The sequence below is a fragment of the Mus caroli genome, unplaced genomic scaffold (assembly GCF_978045245.1).
Source record: "Mus caroli unplaced genomic scaffold, Mus_caroli_1 scaffold_8, whole genome shotgun sequence".
Taxonomy (NCBI): Eukaryota; Metazoa; Chordata; class Mammalia; order Rodentia; family Muridae; genus Mus; species Mus caroli.
Window position 1 is genome coordinate 105,975,152 of NW_028227263.1, and position 23,291 is coordinate 105,998,442.

Here is a 23,291-nt window from a genome sequence, read left to right on the forward strand (position 1 = left end):
ACTCCAAATAGACTGGACTAGAAAAGAAATTCCTCCCAACACATAATAATCAGAACAATAAATGCACTAAATAAAGATAGAATATTAAAAGCAGTAAGGGAAAAAGGTCAAGTAACATATAAAAGCAGGCCTATTAGGATTATACCAGACTTCTCACCAGAGACTATGAAAGCCAGAAGATCCTGGACAGATGTTATATAGACACTAAGAGAACACAATTGCCAGCCCAGGCTACTATACCCAGCAAAACTCTCCATTACCATAGATGGAGAAACCAAAGTATTCCATGACAAAACCAAATTCACACAATATCTTTCTATGAATCCTGCCCTTCAAATAATAATAAAGGGAAAACACCAACACAAGGATGGAAACTACACCCTAGAAAAAGCAAGAAAGCAATCCTTCAACAAACCTAAAACAAGATAGCTGCAAGAACAGAATGCCAACTCTAACAACAAAAATAACAGGAAGCAACAACTACTTTTCTTTAATATCTCTTAATATTAATGAACTCAATCCCCAATAAAAAGACATGGACTAACAGACTGGCTACACAAACAGGACCCAACATTTTGCTCCTCATAGGGAACCTACCCCAGGGAAAAAGACAGATACTACCTCAGAGTGAAAGTCTGGAAAACAATTTTCCAAGCAAATGGTCTGAAGAAACAAGCTGGAGTAACCATTCTAATATCGAATAAAATCGACTTCCAACCCAAAGTTATCAAAAAAGACAAGAAGGGTCACTTCATACTCATCAAAGGTAAAAATCTACCAGGATGAACCCTATAATAGATTTTTAACTAAAATATTATCATTACTAATCCCCAAATTCCTACTTTAGTCTTTGCTGCCAGTCACATTACTCCTAAGGTTTTCTTTCATGATTTTATTCTGCTACATACATTTTCATCCTTATTAATTATTTTAGAATTATGATATATACAAAGTGTTTTGTTTGATTTCATGTGAAGATTCTAGGCTAATTCACTATGTTTAAAAGACACGAACATCAGGCAGGGCATGCAAAATGTAAATCTCAGCAGCATCCCAGAAAAAAAGTTTAGAGGATGTACTTAGAATATACAGTTTTCTTTGAGACAGCATGAGTGTCAGATATGTGGCAGACCAGCATCTTTGCTAAAAGAAAAAAAAAGTTTATGAAAAGATAATACGGAAGCACAAAGATCAGAGTTGAGTAAATAAAATATGTATGTGATTATAAGGCCAGAATTCTGTAGAAAAAAATTTTACATTTAAAAATGCTTTTTTTTTCTCTTCATGTAAGTTTAATATAAATTTAATCTTTCCCTATATCTTTCAAAAATATAAAAAATAATATTGTTTTTCTATGAAACTCTGACAAATATATTTTTATGAATTATGTATATCCAACTGAAGTGTAATATTTACAAATATAAACTTAGGAAACAGCATTGTGAATAGCACACTTCATCTAATAACTCAGTCAGCTAGTCAGCCAATAATTAAATGAGTGATTAAGAAATTCTGTGAAAGAATGTTTGGACAGCTTAGACTGTCTCTTGAAGTTCTTCTCTTTCAGGCAATTATACTTATTAAGACTCATGGACCTCTACCCTCACAGGGACTCATATCTGCATAAGTGATGCACACAGCTCATAAAAACAATAAATATAAAATAAATTTGGATGTGACTACACTTGAATTAATCCCCAGAGTTTAAAGGCAAAGTAAGAGAAATTCCCTTGAGTTCAAGGCCAGCTTGGTCTACATATTATGTCCTAGACCACTCTATTAAAAATATCACAAAATGACAACTGTAGCAATATATGACTTAAATTATCTTTGTGATATTCTTTAAAAGGGATATTATCACAAAAACCTGGGTGACTGGATCAAGATATATTGACCTTTCATTTCTATAGAGCCTCATAGGCCAAGATTCAAGGACTAAATATTCTGATGATTTGTCAGAACATAATTACTTATTAGTGCACCATTTTCTCCACATATAAAAGATAAATCAATATACTAAGAGTCCCAGAGACCATGATTATTAAATGTTAATGCTGTCAGATCTTACCTAATACTACATACTTAAAATGCCCATTCTAATTGTAAGCATTTCATGAAAAGACATTAAAATAAGGATTTTATAGCAACATTACAATTTGAATGAAAATGCTATTTCAAAAAGTATAAAGATTGTATGATTTATGTCCTTTTTCCATGTAATTTTATGAAATCTATGCAGGTATAAGGTAATGAACTACCAGTTTCTTCTGGTCCTGATGTTTACCATTGAGGAGATCAACAGAAATCCTCATCTTCTACCCAACACAACTCTTGGATTTGAGCATCATAACATTAAATTTTCTGAAAAGAATATTCTTTTTGGTCCCTTTCTTTGGCTCGCAGGGTTGAGTAATCAACTAGTTAATTATAACTGTGGCCAGAAGAGAAATTTACCTGCAGCACTTACAGGAACATCATGGGCAATATCTGCCCATATTGGGACACTGCTACAACTCTACAAAATACCTCAGGTGAGCAGTAGGTTGTGGGAACTGGAGTCATATATCATTTTTTTTTAGCATTACAGCTTTCTGAAAATGTAAACTACGGGTACTTGAATTAATCAAGAACCAAAGTAAAGTATGAAGGTACTTGATGACAGATCCACATTTCCATTACCTGAAATAGAATGGAAGGAGAGGTGAATAGGACTAGCTATGTTATTTAAAATAGAGAACTGTCAGTGCTTTTTGTTGAAAACTCTGTAATGAGTTGGCTTTTTAAAATATGACAAAGTCATTTTCATCTTGACTTCTGTTGATTCATGATTGACACTGTGTTTGATGCCAATATTCTTTCTCTTGTTTCCAATTTTGTTTTTCTACAGTTTACTTTTGGACATTTTGATTCAAACATGAATGACCAAAGTCAGTATAAAACACTCTTTCAGGTGGCCCCCAAGGACACATATCTGTCACTGGCCTTAGTGTCTTTGATGCTTTATTTCAGCTGGTCCTGGGTGGGTCTGATCGTCCCAAATGACCCCAGAGGGACTCAGATTCTATCAGACTTTAGAGACGTTATGGAAAGTAATAGGGTCTGCTTAGCCTTTGTGAAAATGATTCCTGGCACCTGGAATTCATATTCTGATGCAGTATGGAAAAATATGGAAAAGATTCAGGAATCATCAGCAAATGTGATTGTTATTTATGGGGACATTGTTTCTTTACAAGGTTTAATGCGACACATTGCACAACTGTTAGTGACATGGAAAGTCTGGGTCTTGAACTCTCAATGGGATATTGACTACTATTCTGATTATTTTATGATAGAATCCTTTCATGGGAGTCTCATTTTTACACACCATCATGAAGAGATGGTTGAGTTTGTGAATTTTGTTCAAACAGTTAATCCCTACACATACCCAGAAGATGCTTATCTTCCTAAATTTTGGGGTTTTTTCTTCAATTGCCCTTTTTCTGAGTTTGATTGCCAACTTTTGGAGAACTGCCAACCCAATGCATCTTTGGACTTACTGCCCAGACACATTTTTGACCCAGCCATGAGTGAAGAGAGCTACAACATATACAATGCTGTGTATGCTCTTGCTCACAGCCTCCATGAGATGACTGTTCAACAAATACAGGCACAACCATATGCCAATGGAGAAGGAATGGCATTCTTGCCCTGGCAGGTAATATCCCTTCCTGTGTATTATCAGCAATGTCACTTTATTTATTTATTTATTTATTTATTTATTTATTTATTTATTTATTTATTTAGGGTTAGTATTAGGCATCAAAGGCTTTAGAATAGGTTGTGAATGAACAAGTGAGATAATACTTGTTTCACTCTGATGTTCAATGCAAAATCCTTAGTTAAGTATCTTTATAAATTGTGTGCCAGGAACAAAGGAAAAAACTTATTAAACCAATCCTAAATTCATATAATAAGTTGCTTTACAGGCTTCTTCATAATATCTTCAATTTGAAAAGTTGACATTTCCCAAGTATATTCCTCAGAATCACTTTAAATTGCACCTTCAACTTGAGGGCCTCCATTTTATGCACGGAAGCTCTGAATATATTTCAAAAGTTAACAGGTGTGGCTAGCAGTACAAAGAATTTTGAAGGAACTGAATCCACATAACATGTTTTCTTAGCTATATTTATTTGAATGATTTCTCTTGAACATAGTGTGATTTTTGAAAATGAAAACATTTCAATCCATGTATATTTTATTTACTCAACCATTTTGATGACTCCTTTATAGTTCCTTTCCATCATGACACAGCTATTGTTTGTATTACATTGTATCTTAGATTTCAATATACATCCCTGCATCTCTTCTAGATCCTCCCTTTTCTAAAGATCACCCTACTTAAAAACCATCCAAGTGGTCAAACTGTAATAGATGAGAGGAAAAACTTATATTCAGAATATGACATTTTCAATTTTTGGAATTTCCCAACGGGTCTTGGATTAAAGATGAAAGTAGGAACCTTTTCTCCAAATTCTCCCCAGGGTCAACAGTTATCTTTATCTGAGGAAATGATACAGTGGCCGACACAGTTTACAAAAGTAAGTTGTGACTTACCTCACTGCTTTGCCTTTTTATAAAAACAAAAGTAATTTTCAGGATATAGTGTTAATTGGACACTCATTCAGTATCAGTCAATCTTTAACTCCTAATAAGTAACAGCCAACATTTGACTATTTTGTCATTTCCTTGACTTTGATTAATGGAAAAGTTGTTATTAATAACCACACATATCTTATAAATAGTATCTGTTAGATTTCTGTCACTGCTTCAAACACTGATAGGAGTTTATTTTATCAAGAAGTTGAAGAAATTTCAGCAAGAAAGCTAAGATGAAATTTTATTTTTCAGCCTCTGAAAAGATAAAATATCATAATAGGCCAGTGTGTGTGTGTGTGTGTGTACATGTGTGTGTGTACATGTGTGTGTGTGTACATGTGTGTGTACATGTGTGTGTGTGTGTACATGTGTGTATGTTATTTTTGATTGTTGCTTCACATAAATAGTCAAGAAAAGCTGACTGAAGGAAAGTACAGGTTTCTTTAACTGACACTGTAAGCAGGCATTATATCATGGTGGAAAAGAGTGTTTTATATACCAGAGGAGGTGATGACATTATATTCACAGAGCAGAATCAGAAATCAAAGAATGTGGTTGCTTACCTTCTATCTAAATTTCATTTTCGTCTGAGACAGTGGACAATGAAATGCTGACACCTATTATGTGGTGGCTCTTCCTACCTCAGGTAAACGTCTCTATAAAATTCCTCCCAGAACTGCATAAGATTTTTTTCCATGATGAAACCAAGTCCTGTAAAGTTAACAATCAGGAATTATACTCATGTTGGATATAAAAGCTCCATCTAGTAGCCAGTATGCTTGACGCACATTAATTCTGAAGTCATACCATGGTCTTAGTCAGGGTTTCTATTCCTGCACAAACATCATGACCAAGAAGCAAGGTGGGGAGGAAAGGGTTTATTCAGCTTACAATTCCATACTGCTGTTCATCACTAAGGAAGTCAGGACTGGAACTCAAACAGGTCAGGAAGCAGGAGCTGATGCAGAAGCCATGGAGGGATGTTCTTTACTGGCTTGCTTCCCCTGGCTTGCTCAGCCTGCTCTCTTATAGAACTGAGACTACCAGCCTAGAGATGGTCCCATCCACAAGGGGCTTTTTCCCCTTGATCACTAATTGAGAAAATGCCTTACAGTTGTACCTCAGGGAGGCATTTCCTCAACTGAAGCTCCTTTCTCTGTGATAACTCCAGTTGTGTCAAGTTGACACAAAACTAGCCAGTACACATGGCATTCTCCAATGCTACTTTAATGAGGTATTCTTTACAACAGTTGCATGGTATTGGCCCAAGATGTAAACATGTGGATGATTTCATGCAAAAGGAAACAAAATTATTAATACCAAACTCATTATCTTCAATTTTTAGTGTAATCATTTACAAAGTAACTGTTCAATGATACTCAGAAATAGTCCAGAAATTTGGATTTTTCAAAAAGCCCAGGCATTTGCTAATAGATTTCATTCCTCCTAGATTCCTCAGTCTGTGTGCAGTGAGAGCTGTAGGCCTGGATTCAGGAAAGCTGCCCAGGAGGGGAAAGCTGTCTGCTGCTTTGATTGCATTCCTTGTGCAGACAATGAGATTTCCAATGAGACAGGTAAATAAAGGCTTACAGAGATGTTTCCAACTTGTCCAAAGGAATCTGCAATACCTAAGCAAACAGGAAAGGACTGGAGATAAGTAAGAGATAAACTCTTGCCCAGTAGTTAGAAATTTAAATATTGCTATTAGGTTTTTGTTTTTGTTTTGTACCAATAAATCTTTATTTTCCAAGGGAAGAGAAGGGAAGGTAAAGCCAGCATGCACCAGGAAATGATTATACAATAGGAATTTAAGTTCGTGGGTACAGTAAAAATTAACCATGAAATAAACACCCCAGGGGCTTAGTGTCCTGCAGTTCAGGAAAGGATCAAGGAAAGGACAGACAAGTACACACTTTCACATTATAAATTCAAGATTTCTCACAAATTGTTGGTTTCTAGCAGTAAACGTGGAAATACATTTGTCTATCTCTTAGTAACAGTCTTGTGGCCACTTTGACATAAGTTTCTTGCACTGTTATTAAGGTCCTAAGTGGCTTAATTGTACATGCATATTCCATTTTATGGTCTTCACATTCCATTTTTTACATGGAAGTCCCCACAGTTGCTTCTCTCTACCTAAGGATGACCGATAAAGTTGGTTTGATCCATCCAAAGGCGAATCACACCTGGTCTTGCCAGGGAGAAATGGATCACCTGAAATCCCCTGCACAGAGGAGCCTGAGGCTAGATGATTTCTGTTTGACATCACAGACCTTAGACATTGAAATCATTCTCAATTTACATTGCTGAGCCATTGCACATACTTTGCCTGTGAATACTCACTTTCCTGACAAATACACAGTCCCCTTCATTACACCATAGAAACAGTGTTTTTAGTGTCATGGTTTTTGGGCTTTTAAATTTTTTATTTAATCTTATTTTTTAGAGTCCAGATATTTTTTCCCTTCCATTCTATCATCTGACTGTTCCACATCCCATTCCTCCTCCCTTCCACCCCATTCTCCAAGAGGATGTGCCAATCCCCACACCCCTCACTCCACCTGACCTCTCCTCTCCCTGTGGCTTCCAGTCTATTGAGGGTTAGGTCTATCTTCTCTGACTGAGTCCAGGCCTGGCAGTCCTTTGCTATATATGTGTTGGTGACCTCATGTCAGCTGACTTACACTGCCTGGTTGGTGAGATCTGAGAGATCCCGGAGGTCTAGGTTAGTTGAGACTGCTGATCTTCCCCAGGGTCACGCTCTTCCTCAGCTTCTTCCAGCTTTTCCCTAATCGAACCACAATAGTAAGCAGCTTCTGTCCATTGGTTGGGTGTAAATATCTGCATCTGACTCTCAGCTGCTTGTTGGGTCTTTTGGAGGGCAGTCATGATAGCCCCTTTTTTAGAGCACACCACAGCCTCAGTAGTAGTGTCAGGCCTTGGAGCCTCCTTATGAGTTGGATCCCAATTTGGGCCTGTCTCTACACTTCCTTATCCTCAGGCTCTTCATTTTTGTCCCTGCAGTTCTTTCAGATGACAACAATTATGAGTCGGAGGTTTTGGCTGTGAGATGACGACCCCTTCTCTCACTTGATGCCCTGCATTCCAGCTGGAAGTGGGCTCTACAAGTTCCTTATTCCCACTGTAGGGATTTTCATTTCAGGTCCCTTCCTTTGAGTAATGAAAGTCTCCCACTTCCCAGGTCTCTAGTACAATGATTAGAGTCCCACCCACCTCCTACCTCCCAAAGTTGCCTGTTTCCTCTCTTTCTGCTGGCTCTCAAGACTTCAGTATTGTTTCTCCTACCCAAAACCTGATCATGTTCCCCTCTTATCCTATGTGTCCCCTTTTCCACCCAGATCTCTCCATCCACCTTCCTGTGATTGCTTTTAATGCTCAGTGATATGTAGGATTGAATTAGTTATTCATTAATAATTATAACCCCATTATTAATTAATTATATATGACTGGGTTTCTTTGTTTTGCTGAAAATATATTATTTCAAATAATTTGATCTTTTAAATTTTTGTTTCTCTTTTATTAAACATAGACTCCTCACACAACATAAGTGCAGTTTCCCTTTTGTCTTAGTTAGGGTTTTACTGCTGTGAACAGACACCATAACCAAGGCAAGTCTTATAAAAAACAACATTTAATTGAGGCTGACTTACAGGTTCCGTGATTCAGTCCATTATCAAAGAGGGAGCACAGCAGAATCCAGGCAGGCATGGCACAGGCAGAGCTGAGAGTTCTACGTCTTCATCCAAAGGCTGCTAGTGGAAGACTGACTTCCAGGCAACTAGGTGAGGGAGGACCTTAAACTCACACCCACAGTGACACACCTACTCCAACCAGGTCACACCTATTCCAACCAGGTCACACCTCCAAATGATGTCACTCCCTGGCCCAAGAATATACAAACCATCACACCTTCCCTCCAATTCTCCCAGTTCATACCCACCTCTTCCCCAATCTATATCAACTTCTGATTTGTCTCTTATTAGAAAAGAACAAACTTCTCATGTGTTTTGTAAATTATATTTTGGGTATTCTAAGTTTCTGGGCTAATATCCACTTATGGGTGAGTGCATATCATTTGTGTTCTTTTGTGATTAAGTTACTTTACTCAGGATAATATCCTCCAGATCCATCTATTTGACTTAGAATTTCATAAATTCATTGCTTTTGATAGCTGAGTAATACTCCATTGTTTAAAAGTACCATATTTTCTGTATCAATCCCTCTGTTGAGGGACATCTGGGTTCTGTCTAGTTTCTGCCTATTATAAATAAGGCTGCTATGAACATAGTGGAGCATGTGTCCTTCTTACCTGTTGGAACATCTTCTGGATATATGCCCAGGAGAGGTATTGCGGGATCCTCCAGTAGTACTATGTCCAATTTTCTGAGGAACGGCAAGACTGATTTCTAGAGTGGTTGTACAAGCTTGCAGTCCCACCAGCAATAGAGGAGTGTTCCTTTTTCTCCACATCCTGGCCAGCATCTGCTATCACCTGAATTTTTGATCTTAGCCATTCTGACTGGTGTGAGGTAGAATCTCAGGGTTGGTTTGATTTGCATTTCCCTGATGATTAAAGATGTTGAACATTATTTTTCAGGTGCTTCTCAGCCATTCGGTATTCCTCAGGTGAGAATTCTTTGTTAAGCTATGCACCCCATTTATTTTCTCTTTTTTATTGGGTATTTATTTCATTTACATTTCCAATGCTATCCCAAAAGTCCCCAACACACTCCCCCACACACCCACTCCCACTTCTTGGCCCTGTCGTTCCCCTGTACTGAGGCAAATAAAGTTTGCATGACTAATGGGCCTCTCTTTCCACTGACACCCCATTTTTAAATGGCGCTATTTGATTTTCTGGAATCCAACTTCTTAAGTTCTTTGTATGTATTGGATATTAGCCCCCTATCTGATTTAGGATTGGTAAAGATCCTTTCCCAATCTCTTGAGGGCATTTTTGTCTTATTGACAGTGTCTCTTGCCTTACAGAAGCTTTTGCAGTTTTATGAGGTCCCATTTGTCCATTCTTGATCTTACATCACCAGCCATTGCTGTTCTGTTCAGGAAGTTTTCCTCTGTGCTTATATCTTTGAGGCTTTTCCCCACTTTCTCCTCTATAAGTTTCAGTGTCTCTGGTTTTATGTGGAGTTCCTTGATCCACTTATACTTGAGCTTTGTACAAAGAGATAAGAATGGATCAATTCACATTCTTTTACATGATAACTGCCAATTGAGCCTGCACCACTTGTTGAAAATGTTGTCTTTTTCCCACTGGATGGTTTTAGCTCCTTTGTTAAAGATCAAGTGACCATTGGTATGTGGGTGCATTTGTGGGACTTCAATTCTATTTCATTGATCGACGTGTCTGTTGCTGTACCAGTACCATGCAGTTTTGGTGGGTTTTTTTTTGTTTGTTTGTTTGTTTTTTGTTTTTAATCACAATTGCTCTGTAGTACAGCTTGAGGTCAGGCATGGTGATCCCCCCAGAGGTTCTTTTATTGTTCAGAATAGTTTTTGCAATCCTAGGTTTTGTGTTATTCTATATGCATTTGCAAATTGCCCTTCCTAGCTCAGTGAAGAATTGCATTGGAATTTTGATGGGGATTGCATTGAATCTGTAGATTGTTTTTGGGAAGATAGCCATCTTGGCTATAGTAATCTTGCCAATCAATGAGCATGGGAGATCTTTTCATCTTCTGGGATCTTCTTCAATTTCTTTCTTTAGAGAGTTGACTTATTGACGGTGTCTTTTGCCTTACAGAAGCTTTGCAATTTTATGAGGTCCCATACGTCGATTCTTGATCTTACAGCACAAGCCATTGCTGTTCTATTCAGGAATTTTTCCCCTGTGCCCATATCATCGAGGCTTTCCCCCACTTTCTCCTCTATATGTTTCACTGTCTCTGGTTTTATGTGGAGTTCCTTGAACCACTTAGATTTGACCTTAGTACAAGGAGATAGGAATGGATCAATTCCCATTCTTCTACATGATAACCACCAGTTGTGCCTGCACCATTTGTTGAAAATGCTGTCTTTTTTCCACTGGATGGTTTTAGCTCCTTTGTCACACACCTTTTTAGCTCCACACACATAGGTGTGTGGGTTCATTTCTGGGTCTTCAATTCTATTCCATTGGTCTACTTGTCTGTTGTTATACCAGCACTATGCAGTTTTATCACAATTGCTCTGTAGTACAGCTTTAGGTCAGGCATGGTGATTCCACCAGAGGTTCTTTTATCCTTGAGAAGAGTTTTTTGCTATCCTAGGTTTTTTGTTATTCCAGATGAATTTGCAGATTGCCCTTTCTAATTCGTTGAAGAATTGAGTTGGAATTTTGATGGGGATTGCATTGAATCTGTACATTGCTTTTGGCAAGATAGCCATTTTTTACTATATTGATCCTGCCAATCCATGAGCATGGGAGATCTTTCCATCTTCTGAGATCTTTTTTAATTTCTTTCTTCAGAGACTTGACTTTCTTATCATAGAGATTTTTCACTTCTTTAGTTAGAGTCACGCCAAGGTATTTTATATTATTTGTGACTATTGAGAAGGGTGTTGTTTTCCTAATTTTTTCTCAGCCTGTTTATCCTTCGTGTAGAGAAAGGCCATTGACTTGTTTGAGTTAATTTTATATCCAGCTACTTCACTAAAGCTGTTTATCAGGTTTAGGAGTTCTCTGGTGGAATTTTTAGGGTCACTTATATATACTATTATATCATCTACAAAAAGTGATATTTTGACTTCTTCCTTTCCAATTTGTATCCCTTTGATCTCCTTTTGTTGTCGAATTGCTCTGGCTAGGACTTCAAATACTATGTTGAATAGGTATGGAGAAAGTGGGTAGCCTTGTATAGTCCCTGATTTTAGTGGGATTGCTTCCAGCTTCTCACCATTTACTTTGATGTTGGCTACGGGTTTGCTGTAGATTGCTTTTATCATGTTTAAGCATGGGCCTTGAATTCCTGATTTTTCCAAGACTTTTATCATAAATGGGTGTCGGATTTTGTCAAATACTTTCTCTGCATCTAACGAGGTGATCATGTGTTTTTTTTTTTCTTTGAGTTTGTTTATATAGTGGATTACGTTGATGGATAGTTGAAGTTCTTATCATACACATCTTTCACTTCCTTAGTGTCACACCAAGGTAGTTTATATTATTTGTGACTATTTTGAAGGGTGTTGTTTCCCTAATTTCTTTCTCAGCCAGTTTTTCCTTTGTGTAGAGAAAGGCCACTGATTTGTTTGAGTTAATTTTATATCCAGCAACTGTGCTGAAGTTGTTTATGAGGTTTAGGAGTTCTCTGGTAGAATTTTTGGGGTCACTTATATATACTATCATATTATCTGCAAGTAGTGATATTTTGACTTCTTTCTTTCTAATTTGTATTCCTTTGATCTCCTTTTGTCTTTAATTGCTCTGGCTAGGACTTGGAGTACCATATTGAATAGGTATGAGAGAATGGTCAGCCTTGTCTAGTCACTGATTTTAGTGAGATTGCTTCCAGCTTCTTACCAATTAGTTTGATGTTGGCTACTGGTTTGCTGTAGATTGCTCTTATCATGTTTAGGTATGGGCCTTGAATTCCTGATCTTTCCAAGACTTTTATCATGAATGGGTGTTGGATTTTGTCAAATGCTTTCTCAGCATCTAAGGAGATGATCATGTGGTTTTTGTCTTTCAATTTGTTTATATACTGGATTACGTTGATGGATTTCCGTATATTGAACCATCCCTGCACCCCTGGGATGAAACCTACTTGGTCAGGATGGATGATTGTTTTGATGTGTTCTTGGATTCTGTAGGCAATTACTTTATTGAGGATTTTTGCATCAATATTCATAAGGGAAATTAGTCTGAAGTACTCTTTTTTTGTTGGTTCTTTATTTGGTTTAGGTATCATATTAATTGTGGCTTCATAGAATGAACTGGGTAGAGTACCTTCTGTTTTATTTTATGGAATAGATTGAGGAGAATTTGAATTAGGTCTTCTTTGAAGGTCTGTTAAAACTCTGCACTAAACCCATCTGGTCCTGGACTTTGGTTGGTTGGACAGTATTAAGGACTTCTTCTATTTCTTTAGGGGTTATGGGACTGTTTAGATCATTTTCTCTTCTATGAGATTTGTTGTATCCATTTTTTATTTTGAAGTCCTTGATCTACTTAGACTTCTATTACATTCAGGGTAATAATTATGGACCTATTTTTAATTCATCTACATGTTTCCATCCAGTTAGATCAGCACTATTTTTTGAAGATGTTTTTATTTTTCCATGTTATGGTTTTGGCTTTTTGAGAAAAGATAAAATGTCCATAGGTTTGTGGGCTTATTTTGGGGTCTTTGATTTGATTCCATTCATCAATGCATTTGTTTCTGTACCAGTACCATGCACTTTTTATTACTATTGCTCTGTAGTATAGCTTGGGGTAAGGGATGGTGATTCTTCCTGAAGTTCTCATTGTTCAGGGTTGTTTTGGCTATTCTGGTGTTTTGGTTTGGTTTGGTTTTCCATATGAAGATGAGAATTCCTCTTTCAAGGTGTATAAAAATTGTGACAGAGTTTTAATGGGGATTGACATTAAATCTGTAGATCGATTTTGATAAGATATCCATTTTCAATATGTTAATCCTATCTGTCCATGAGTATGGAAGATCTTTACATCTGAGGACTTCTTCAGTTTCTTTCTTCAGGGACTCGAAGTTCTTGTCATACAGATCTTTCACTTGCTTGATGAGAGTTACAACTACATATTTTGTATTATTCAAGGCTACTGTAAAGAGGTTTTTTTTTCTAATTTCTTTCTTGAGCCATTTATCATTTATATAATGGAGAGCTACTGATTAATTTGAATTAATTTTGTATCTATGCACATTGATGAGGGTGTTTATCAGCTGTATGTGTTCTCTGGTAGAAATATTGAGATCCCTTATGTATACTATCATATGATTCACAAACAGTAATATTTGACTTCTTTCCAATTTGTATCCCCTTCATCTCCTCTAGTTGTTCTTTTTTTTTTGTTGTTGTTCTGTCTAGAACTTCAAGTACTATATTGAAAAGTTAGTGAAAGAGTGAGCAGCCTTGTCATGTCTGTGATTGTAGTAGAAGTGCTTTAATTTTCCTCTTCATATAGTTTGATATTGGCTACATGCTTGCTGAATGTTGTTTGATGTTTAAGTATGTGGCCTGTATCTCTGGTTTCTCTAATACCTTTAACATGAAAAGATGTTGAATTTTATCAAAGGCTTTTAAAGCATCTAATCAGATAATCATGTTATTTTTTCTTTCAGTTTGTTTATATGGTGGATTATGTTGATGTATTTTCATATATTAAACATTACAGCATCCTTGGAATGAAGCCTACTTGATCATGATGGATTATGTCTTTGATGTTTTCCTGGATTCAGTTTGCAAGTATTTTATTGAATATTTTTCTATCAATGTTCATAAACAAAATCTGTCTGGATTTTTCTTTCCTTGTTGACTGTTTGTGTGGTTTAGGTATCAGAGTGATACTGTAGCCTCATAGAATAAGTTTGGTAATGATTCTTCTGTTTAATTTTTTTTGAGTAGCTCTTCTTTTAAATTTTGGTAGGATTCTGCACTGAAACCATCTGGCCCTGGGCTGTTTTGGTTGGAAGAATTTAATGACTTTTTCTATTTCTTTAGGGGTTATGGGACATTTAAAGTTGTTTATCTTATTTCAATTTATCTTTGGCAAGTGGTATGTGTTTAGACAATCATCCACTTCTTTAAGATTTTACAGTCTCGTGTAGGATATGCTTTTGAAGTAAAACCTAATGGTTATTTGAATTTCTTCAGTGTCAGTTTTTTTTTTTTTTTTTTTACCATTATCATTACTGATTTTGTTCATTTGAATACTTCAGGTCCACATTCTGTTCTACTATAGGGCATGTCACTTGGGAGGTGAAACTAGGAGGAGGGGGGTTGACTCTGCTTATCCCAGGCAGGTGCTGGGCTTCAGGCAATTGCCAATTCACTGCTTTAGATAGGGGGATGGAGGGAAGGGAGCGAGGTCTAAGATGTGATAAAGTCAAAGTTGGTGTTCCCTGGCTTCTGGACCTCCAGTCTCCACTGTAGAATCACACAGAGTAGTAGGGAGTGAAATTTTGAGGGTCCACAGAGTGGGGAACAGGGGCTCCCAAACCCCTGGAAATCTAGGCATTGCTGAGTCACAAGGAGTTGGGAGTGGAGTTGGGAGCCAGAGGCTGAGGAAAGCATCTAGCCTAGAGGCCAAGGGGATTGGGAGATCAGGCTTTCTCAACAGTGATTGTCCTTAGCTTGAATGCAGTTGTGGCTGGAAGCACAGAGGGGCCTCTGTGGGATGTTTAGGCTGCAGCTCTATAGTCAAAAACCTCCTTCATGGTACCCATGATGATTCTTGATGGAAGAGACAGTCAATGCTTCTAAAAACTCTTATTGTGGAAAATGGATGAAAAATGCACTAACTTCTCCAAGTGGACCTGAGATTAAATACCCTTTCCAGGGAGGAATGTCTGGGAGGGGAAGCTTATTGGCTAAATCCTCATGGCTTCTAGGTTCCTCATTGGCATGCAGAACTCTGTTCTGGGCCTATGTGACCACAGGTCACATTTCCTTATGTTGGAAGTTTGGCATGTGTTGTAGGCCAGGAATTTGGCAGGGAGCAGTGTGATGCCTACCATCTCAGGTGTGAGTTTTGAGCTTTCAACTCCTTCTACCCATCAAGCTTCCTGGCATGGTTTACTGTCCCACGATGCTTTCTCTAGGGTAGTTTGGCTAAGTGTTTGTCTAGCTTGTTGAGTTTCTCAAAGAACCAGCTCTTAGTTTCATTGATTCTTTGTATTGTTTTTTCTGTTTTTAACTGACTGATTTCAGCATTGATTTTGGTCATTTCCTGCCTTCCACTCCTTTTTGGTGTGCTTGCTTCTTGTTTGATCTAGAGCTTCCAGGTGTATTTTTAAATTTGTGATATGAGAACTTTCTTACTTCCTTATGGGGGCACTTAGTGCTGTGAACTTCCCCCTGTGCCACAAAATTGATTCTAGTGTGCCTTCATTTTCACTGAATTTTAGAAACTCTTTAATTTCTTTCTTTATTTTTCACAAACCCAGAGATCATTGAGTAGAGAGTTGTGTGATTTCCATGAGTTTGTAGGCTTTCCAGTGTTTCTGTAGTTGTTGAAGTTCAGCTTAAATCCATGGTGGTCTAGTAAGATACAGGCATTATTGGAAGTTTTCTTGTATCTGTTGAGGCTTACTTTGTGAACAACTATATGGTCACTTTTGGAAAAGGTTTCATGAAGTGCTGAGAAGAAGGTATATTCTTTTGTGTTTGGGTAAAATACTCTATACATGTCTGTTAGGTCCATTTGATTCATACCATCTGTTAATTTCATCATTTTTTTTTATTTAGTTTCTGTCTGGATCTCCTGTCAAAAGGTAAAAGTGGGGTGGTGAAGTCTCCCACTATTAATGTATGGAGGTGATGTGCAATTTGAGCCATAGCTATGTTTCTTTTACAAATGTGGGTACCTTGTATTTGGGGTATAGATGTTCAGAATTGAGATATATATTGGTAAATTTTTTCCTTTGTTGAATATTAAGTGTCCTTGCCTGTATGTTTTGATTAGTATTGAATGAAAGTCTATTTGTTAGATGGTAGAATGGCTACACCAGCTTGATTCTTGGGTCTGTTTACTTGAGAACCTTTGTTCCAGCACTTTACACTGAGGTAATGTCTATGTTTTGTTTTGTTTTGTATTTTTATTTTTATTTGCTGAGGTATGTTTCCTTTTCCTTTTTTTCCATTTTCTTTATTTTATTGGTTAAAAGTACTCTATTCATATCTAAAATATTTGTAGCATTTCTTGGCTAATTTCATACCTATAAATTCTGAAAACCCTACTCCTTCATGGAAACAACCACTACTGTATCAGTTTACAAGCACGCCAAGTGTTGTATCTCTTTAAGTGTTTTACAAGGTTGTAAGAAGTATTTATTGAATTGGAAATACATCACAAGGTAATTATTAAATAAGAAATTACAGTTTTGTTTGTTATACAAAGTATATAGTTTTTGGAAAATGGAAACTCAATACATACATAAAAGCCAACATATTAATAACTCCAATCTTTAAGGAATGGGATAAGGAACTGGAGTTGGAGCATGCTTAAGTTATGTGTGAATTAGAAATGTATACACATTTCACCAAAAAGACTTGACCTGTTAAGCATATCATTACTGAACAACAAACATCAATGCTGCAGTCATTTGACTCATTGACCAGGTTCACCTGCATACCACTTATGTATCAGATACTGTACAGATTACATTAGAGACAGCAGTAAGCAAACAAGGATGCTTTGTTTATAGTAAGAACTCAGTATTTGAAGAGTAAACTATTAAAGTATCATAGTATAAAATATGTATAAAGAGAAGAAAAGATGAACAAATATGATGAGAATGTTCTATAAACAGTGGTGAGAAAATCATCTCTGAAAAACAAACATCAAAACAAAATAAGACAAAATGAACAATAACAAAATCCAAGCAAACAAAATAACAAACCAAACTATGAAAGTTGAAACTAGAATACAGAACAGAGTGAATATGTCATTCATCTCAGACTTTGTTATTTAATATTTGAATTTATCTGCTCTAGGATTAAAATGCAAATTGACAAGCTGGCTGAACAACAAAGTTTGGCAGATATTTGGTATTATCATGTATTTTTGAAACAGGATTGCTACCAAACTATCAGTTTCATTTTCAACCTTGATTTATATGAATAAGTCAGACATAGCAAGGTGAGCCATGACTAACACATTCCAGAAAAAATAGCCTTAAAATTTTACAGAGAGTTACTGGGGAGATTTCTTCATGAAACACAGGGGTCCTGTTTCAAGTCTTAAGTTTGAGGAAAAGAATAAAAAGAAAAATAACTTGTATGCACAGAGTTCCTCTAAGTTTTAAATACCATAGCATTTCAATAAATGTATTTTCCAAGCAAGTTATTTTAAGCTTTTATCTGTATGCAGTGTTATAAACTAATTCTAAGATATCTATAAAGATGCAAAAATACTCAATAAAATTCTTGCTAACTGAATTCAAGAACACATCAAAACGATCATCCATCATGATCAAGTAGGCTTCATTTCAGGGATGCAGGGATGGTTTAATATACAGAAATCCATCAATGTAATCCACTATACAAACAAACTCAAAGACAAAAACCACATGATCATCTCATTAGATGCTGAGAAAGCATTTGACAAAATCCAACACCCATTCATGATAAAAGTCTTGGAAAGATCAGGAATTCAAGGCCCATACCACAACATAATAAAAGCAATATACAGCAAACCAGTAGCCAACATCAAACTAAATAGAGAGAAGCTGGAAGCAATCCCACTAAAATTAGGGACTAGACAAGGCTGCCCACTTTCTCCCTACCTATTCAATATGGTACTTCAAGTCCTAGCCAGAACAATTAGACAACAAAAGATCAAAGGAATACAAATTGGAAAGGAAGAAGTCAAAATATCACTATTTGCAGATAATATGATAGTATACATAAGTGACCCTAAAAATTCCACCAGAGAACTCTTAAACCTGATAAACAACTTCAGTGAAGTAGCTGGAGCTCTTATCTCTAGCTGCATATGTATCGAAAGATGGCCTAGTCGGCCATCACTGGAAAGAGAGGCCCATTGGACTTGCAAACTTTATATGCCCCAATACAGGGGAATGCCAGGGCCAAAAGAATGGGAATGGGTGGGTAGGGAAGGAGGGGGGTATGGGGGACTTTTGGGATAGCATTGGAAATGTAATTGAGGAAAATATGTAATAAAAATATTAAAAATTAAAAAAATATAAAATAAAATTAGCTCAAACAAATCCATGGCCTCTCTCTACACAAAGGATAAACAGGCTGAGAAAGAAATTAGGGAAACAACACCCTTCAAAATAGTAACAAATAATATAAAATACCTTGGTGTGACTCTAACTAAGCAAGTGAAAAACCTGTATTGGTACAAAGACAGGCAGTTAGATGAATGGAATAGAATTGAAGACCTAGAAATGAACCCTCACACCTATGATCACTTGATCTTCGACAAAGTCTAAAACCACCCAGTGGGCAAAAAAGACAACATTTTCAACAAATGGTGCTGATTCAACTGGAGGTCAGCATGTAGAAGAATGCAAATTGATCCATTCTTATGTCATTGTACAAAGCTCAAGTCCAAGTGGATTAAGGACCTCCACATAAAACCAGATACACTTAATCTAACACAAGAGAGAGTGGGGAAGAGCCTTGAGCACATGGGCACAGGGGACAATTTCCTGAACAGAACAGGAATGGCTTATGCTCTAAGATCAACAATTGACAAATGGGACCTCATAAAATTACAAAGCTTCTGTAAGGGAAAGGACTCTTGTCAATAGGACATTTGAAGATTTTTATCACAGAAGAATTTAAATTGCTTGTTTAGAGTTACATCAAGGTATTTACTATTATTTGAGGGTAATATGAAAGGTGTTGTTTCCCTGATGTCTTTCATAGTCCATTTGTCATTTGTATATAGGAGGGCTACTGTTTTTTGTTTGTTTGTTTGTTTGTTTTCTTGCTTTTGTTTTTTGTTTTGATTGTTTTGATTGTTGGAAGCATTCAGCTTCATTGCTGAAAGTGTTTGTCAGCTGTAGGAGTCTCTTGGTGGAAGTTTTAGGGCCCCTAATATATATTATCATATTATAAACAAATGAGGGTACTTCTTTTCTGTCTTTTATACCATAGATCTTTTGTTGATCTAGCTAAAATTTTAATTACCATCCTGAATAGATATGGAGAGAAGAGATAAACTTGTTTTGTTCCTGAGTTTAGCAGATTTATTTACAATTTCTCTCAATTGTGTTTAATGTTGGGTATATGCTTACTGTAAATAGCCATTATTATGTTTGAATAGGTCCCTTGTGTACTTAATTTCTTCAGAAATTTTATCATGAAGGTGTGCTGGATTGTCTCAAATGCCCTTTTTGCATGTACTGAGATGATCATTTGATTTTTCTTTCAGCTTGTTTTATATGGTGGGTTTTACTTACCTATTTTTGTATATAGAGCCACCCCTACATATCTAGCATAAAGCTTAATTGATCATGAAAGATGATGCTTCTAATAGGTTTTTGGATTTTCTTTTCAAGTAGTTTAGTGAGCATTTTGAATGCATGTTCAAAGGAAAATTGGTCTGTAATACTTTTTCTCTGTGGAGACTTTATGTGGTTGGGCATTATGGTAAATATGGCTGTAAAAAATAAATTGGAGCTGGGAGTGGTGGTGCATGCACTTAATCCCAGCACTGGGGAGGCACAGGCAGGTGGATTTCTGAATTCAAGGCCAGCCTGGTCTACAAAGTAGTTCCAGGACAGCCAGGGCTACGCAGAAAAACCCTGTCTCGAAAAACCAAAATAAATAAGGAAGGGCTCGTTTTGTTTCTTCAGCTGAGAAAATTTGAGAATTTTTAGTGTTTATTCTTCTTTAAGAATCTAGGAGAATGCTGAATTAAAACTATCTTGCCCTGGGATTTTTTTTTGGGGGGGGGGAATCTTATTGACTGCTTCTGTCTTGCTATATATTGATGTTCTATTTAAATATTTTATAAATATCTTATCTTGATTTAGCTTTGGTGGATAGTACTTGATGACAAAATTAGCCATCACATTTAAATTTCCCAACTTCTTGATTACAGGATTTTAAAGAATTTCCTTATTATTGACTGGATTCCTTTGGTATCTTTTTATGTCAAACTTTTCATTTCTGATTTTGTTAATTTTGATATTTTCTCTCCATCTTTTAGATAATCTGGATTAAAATTTGTCAATCTTATTGATTTTCTCAAGGAACCTTCTGTTAGTTTCATTGATTTTTTTTTGTATCATTGTCTTTCTTACTAGTTTATTGTTATGAGACCTTAGTTTCATCGTTTCTTCCCATCTACTCCTCTTGAGAGTGGTCACTTTTTTGGTTTTAGACTTTTCAGGTGTGCTGATAAGTTCCTAGTACAAGAAGTCCTCATTTTTTTTCTATTATTTTCTTTTTTAATTCAGTTTAAATCCTGATCAGTGACACCCCTGCTCCTGGTCCCCATCTCACAACTCCCTTTCCCACTCCCCTTCTCCTCTGTTAGGGTGGAAACTTCCCCTGGGTATCTCCAACACCATAGAATATTGAGTCTCTGCAGAATTAGGCAATCTTCTACCACTGAGGGAGACAAAGCAGGCCAGTGAGGGAAATGGCATCCACAGGAAGGCAACAGAGTCAGGGACACCACCCACTCATTTTGGGGGACCCACGTGAAGACTAGCCTGCAGCTTTGCTATGTATGTGCGTGGGGCCTAGGTTCTGCCCAGGTAACTTCTTTGAGTTGTGGGTAAATATCTGTGAGCTGACAAAAGCTCAGGTTAGTTGGCTCTGCTGGCCTTCCTTCTAGCTTCTCTGGGTCCCGCAATCCTTCCACCAACTCTTCCAAGAGACTCCATGAGTTCAGTCAAATGTTTGCCTGTGGGTCTTTGCATCTGTTTCAGTCATCTGCTTGGTGTTGCCTCTCAGAGGCCATTTATGCTACACTCCTGTCTACAAGCATAACCGAGTATCATTAATAGTGTCATGGATACATGCTTGCTTATGGGTTGTGTTTCAAGTTGGGGAAGAAATTTGTTGGCCATTCCCTGGATCTCTGCTCCACCAGGGTCCCTGTATTTCTTGTAGACGGAATAAACTTTGGGTTGAACTTTTTGTGGGTAGTTTGTGGCCCTTATCCCTCCACTGGTGGTCCTGCATGGCTACAGAAAGTGGCCACTTCAGGTTCTATATACCCCACACCTAGGCTTCTCAGCTATAGTCATCCTCATAGAGACCCTGGATCCTCCTGCATCCCAGATCTCTATCATGTACTTGGTATGTCTCCCAAACTCAGCCAATTTCTGTTCATTCTCCCAGCCTTCTCTCTGGCTTTTCCTAAACCTCACCCCCTATTCCCCCATCCATTCTTTCTCCCATCCAGTTTCCTCCAAACAATGGCTAAAGTTATTTCCATAAACTCTTGTGAGCCTTCCCCATTCCAGATCTCTGGCATGTCCTAGAGATGCTCTTACCCTACACCCAAAGCAGCTTGCATTTCCCTTCATTCTTCTGGCCCTCTGGCCCTATCTCCTGTCTCTTCTCACACCTGATCCTGAATGCCCTGATTCCTATCCTCATCGCCTCTCCCACTCAGTTACCACCTCTCATCTGCCTCTTATCACTATTTTATTCCCCATTCTAAGTGATATCAAACAACCTAACTTAGGCCTTCTTTCTTGTTTAGCTTTGTTGGGTCTGGGAAATGTAGTGTTGGTGTCCAGAATTTTATGGCTCATATCTACTTATAAGTGAGTAGATACCATGCACGTCCTTTTCAGTTTGAGTTTCCTCACTCAGGATATTTTTTAGTTCCAATTTTACAAGTAGGCTCCAAGATTTATGAATTTTTTCTTTATACCATTTTCATTTTGTTCCACAGTTTGAATTGATCTGTGTTTATTTCCATAGAATTCTAGAAAGTCTTCGATTGCTTTCTTTTTTTTATTAGATATTTTCTTCATTTAAATTACAAATGCTATCCTAAAAGTCCCCTATCCCCTCCCCCACCCTGCTCCCCAACCCACCCACTCCTGCATCCTGGCCCTGGCATTCCCCTGTACTAGGGCATATGACCAAGGGCCTTTTCTCCCATTGATGGCCAACTAGGCCATCCTCTGCTACATATACAACTAGAGACACAGCTCTGGGGTTGGGTACTGGTTAGTTCATATTGTTATTCCTCCTATAGGGTTGCAGAGCCCTTTAGCTCCTTGGGTACTTCCTCTAGCTCCTTCATTAGGGGACCTGTGTTCCATTCAATAGATGACTGTGAGCATCCACTTCTGTATTTGCCAGGCATTGGCATAGACTCACAAGAGAGCTATGTCAGGGTCCTGTAAGCAAAATCTTTCTGGCATATGCAATAGTGTCTGGGTTTGGTGGTTGTATATGGGATCAATCCCTGGGTGGGACAGTCTCTGGATGGTCTTTTGTTCTGTCTTAGCTCAAAACTTTGTCTCTGTAACTCCTTCCATGGGTATTTTGTTCCACATTCAAAGAAGGAAAGAAGTATCCACACTTTGGTCTTCCTTCTTCATGAGTTTCATGTGTTTTGCAAATTGTATCTTGGATATTCTAAGTTTCTGGGCTAACATCCACTTATAGGTGAGTGCATACCCTGTGTGTTCTTTTGTGATTAGGTTACCTCACTCAGGATGATATCCTCCAGATGCATCCATTTGCCTAAGAATTTCATGAACTCATTGTTTTTAACTGCTGACTAGTACTCTATTGTGTAAATGTACCACATTTTCTGTATCCATTCCTCTGTTGAGGGACATCTCGGTTCTTTCCAGCTTCTGGGTATAATACACAAGGCTGCTATGAACATACTGGAACATTATTTCTGTCTTAAGATTTTTCCCATTCATTAGACAGTTGTGATAATTGTTCAGTTTTCATGAGTTTGTATTCTTTCTATTGTGTCTGTTTTTGATGATGTCCAGCTTTCA

General features: G+C 37.3%; 1 protein-coding gene across 4 annotated transcripts in view; it reads left to right on the plus strand.

The window, feature by feature from the left end:
- Positions 1-23,291, plus strand: part of LOC115031507 (vomeronasal type-2 receptor 116-like) — a 45,131-nt gene that overhangs the window by 15,047 nt on the left and 6,793 nt on the right. For 3 of the 4 annotated variants that reach the window (XM_085841862.1, XM_085841861.1, XM_085841860.1), the window contains 4 exons: positions 2,240-2,531; positions 2,888-3,694; positions 4,353-4,580; positions 6,089-6,212. In XM_085841862.1, coding sequence (XP_085697988.1) covers positions 2,250-2,531; positions 2,888-3,694; positions 4,353-4,580; positions 6,089-6,212 — 1,441 coding nt within the window. In that variant the 5' untranslated portion in view covers positions 2,240-2,249. Of the gene's footprint in view, positions 1-1,686; positions 1,716-2,239; positions 2,532-2,887; positions 3,695-4,352; positions 4,581-6,088; positions 6,213-23,291 lie in introns of those variants that run through there. The other variant, XM_085841863.1, reaches the window with a different exon arrangement.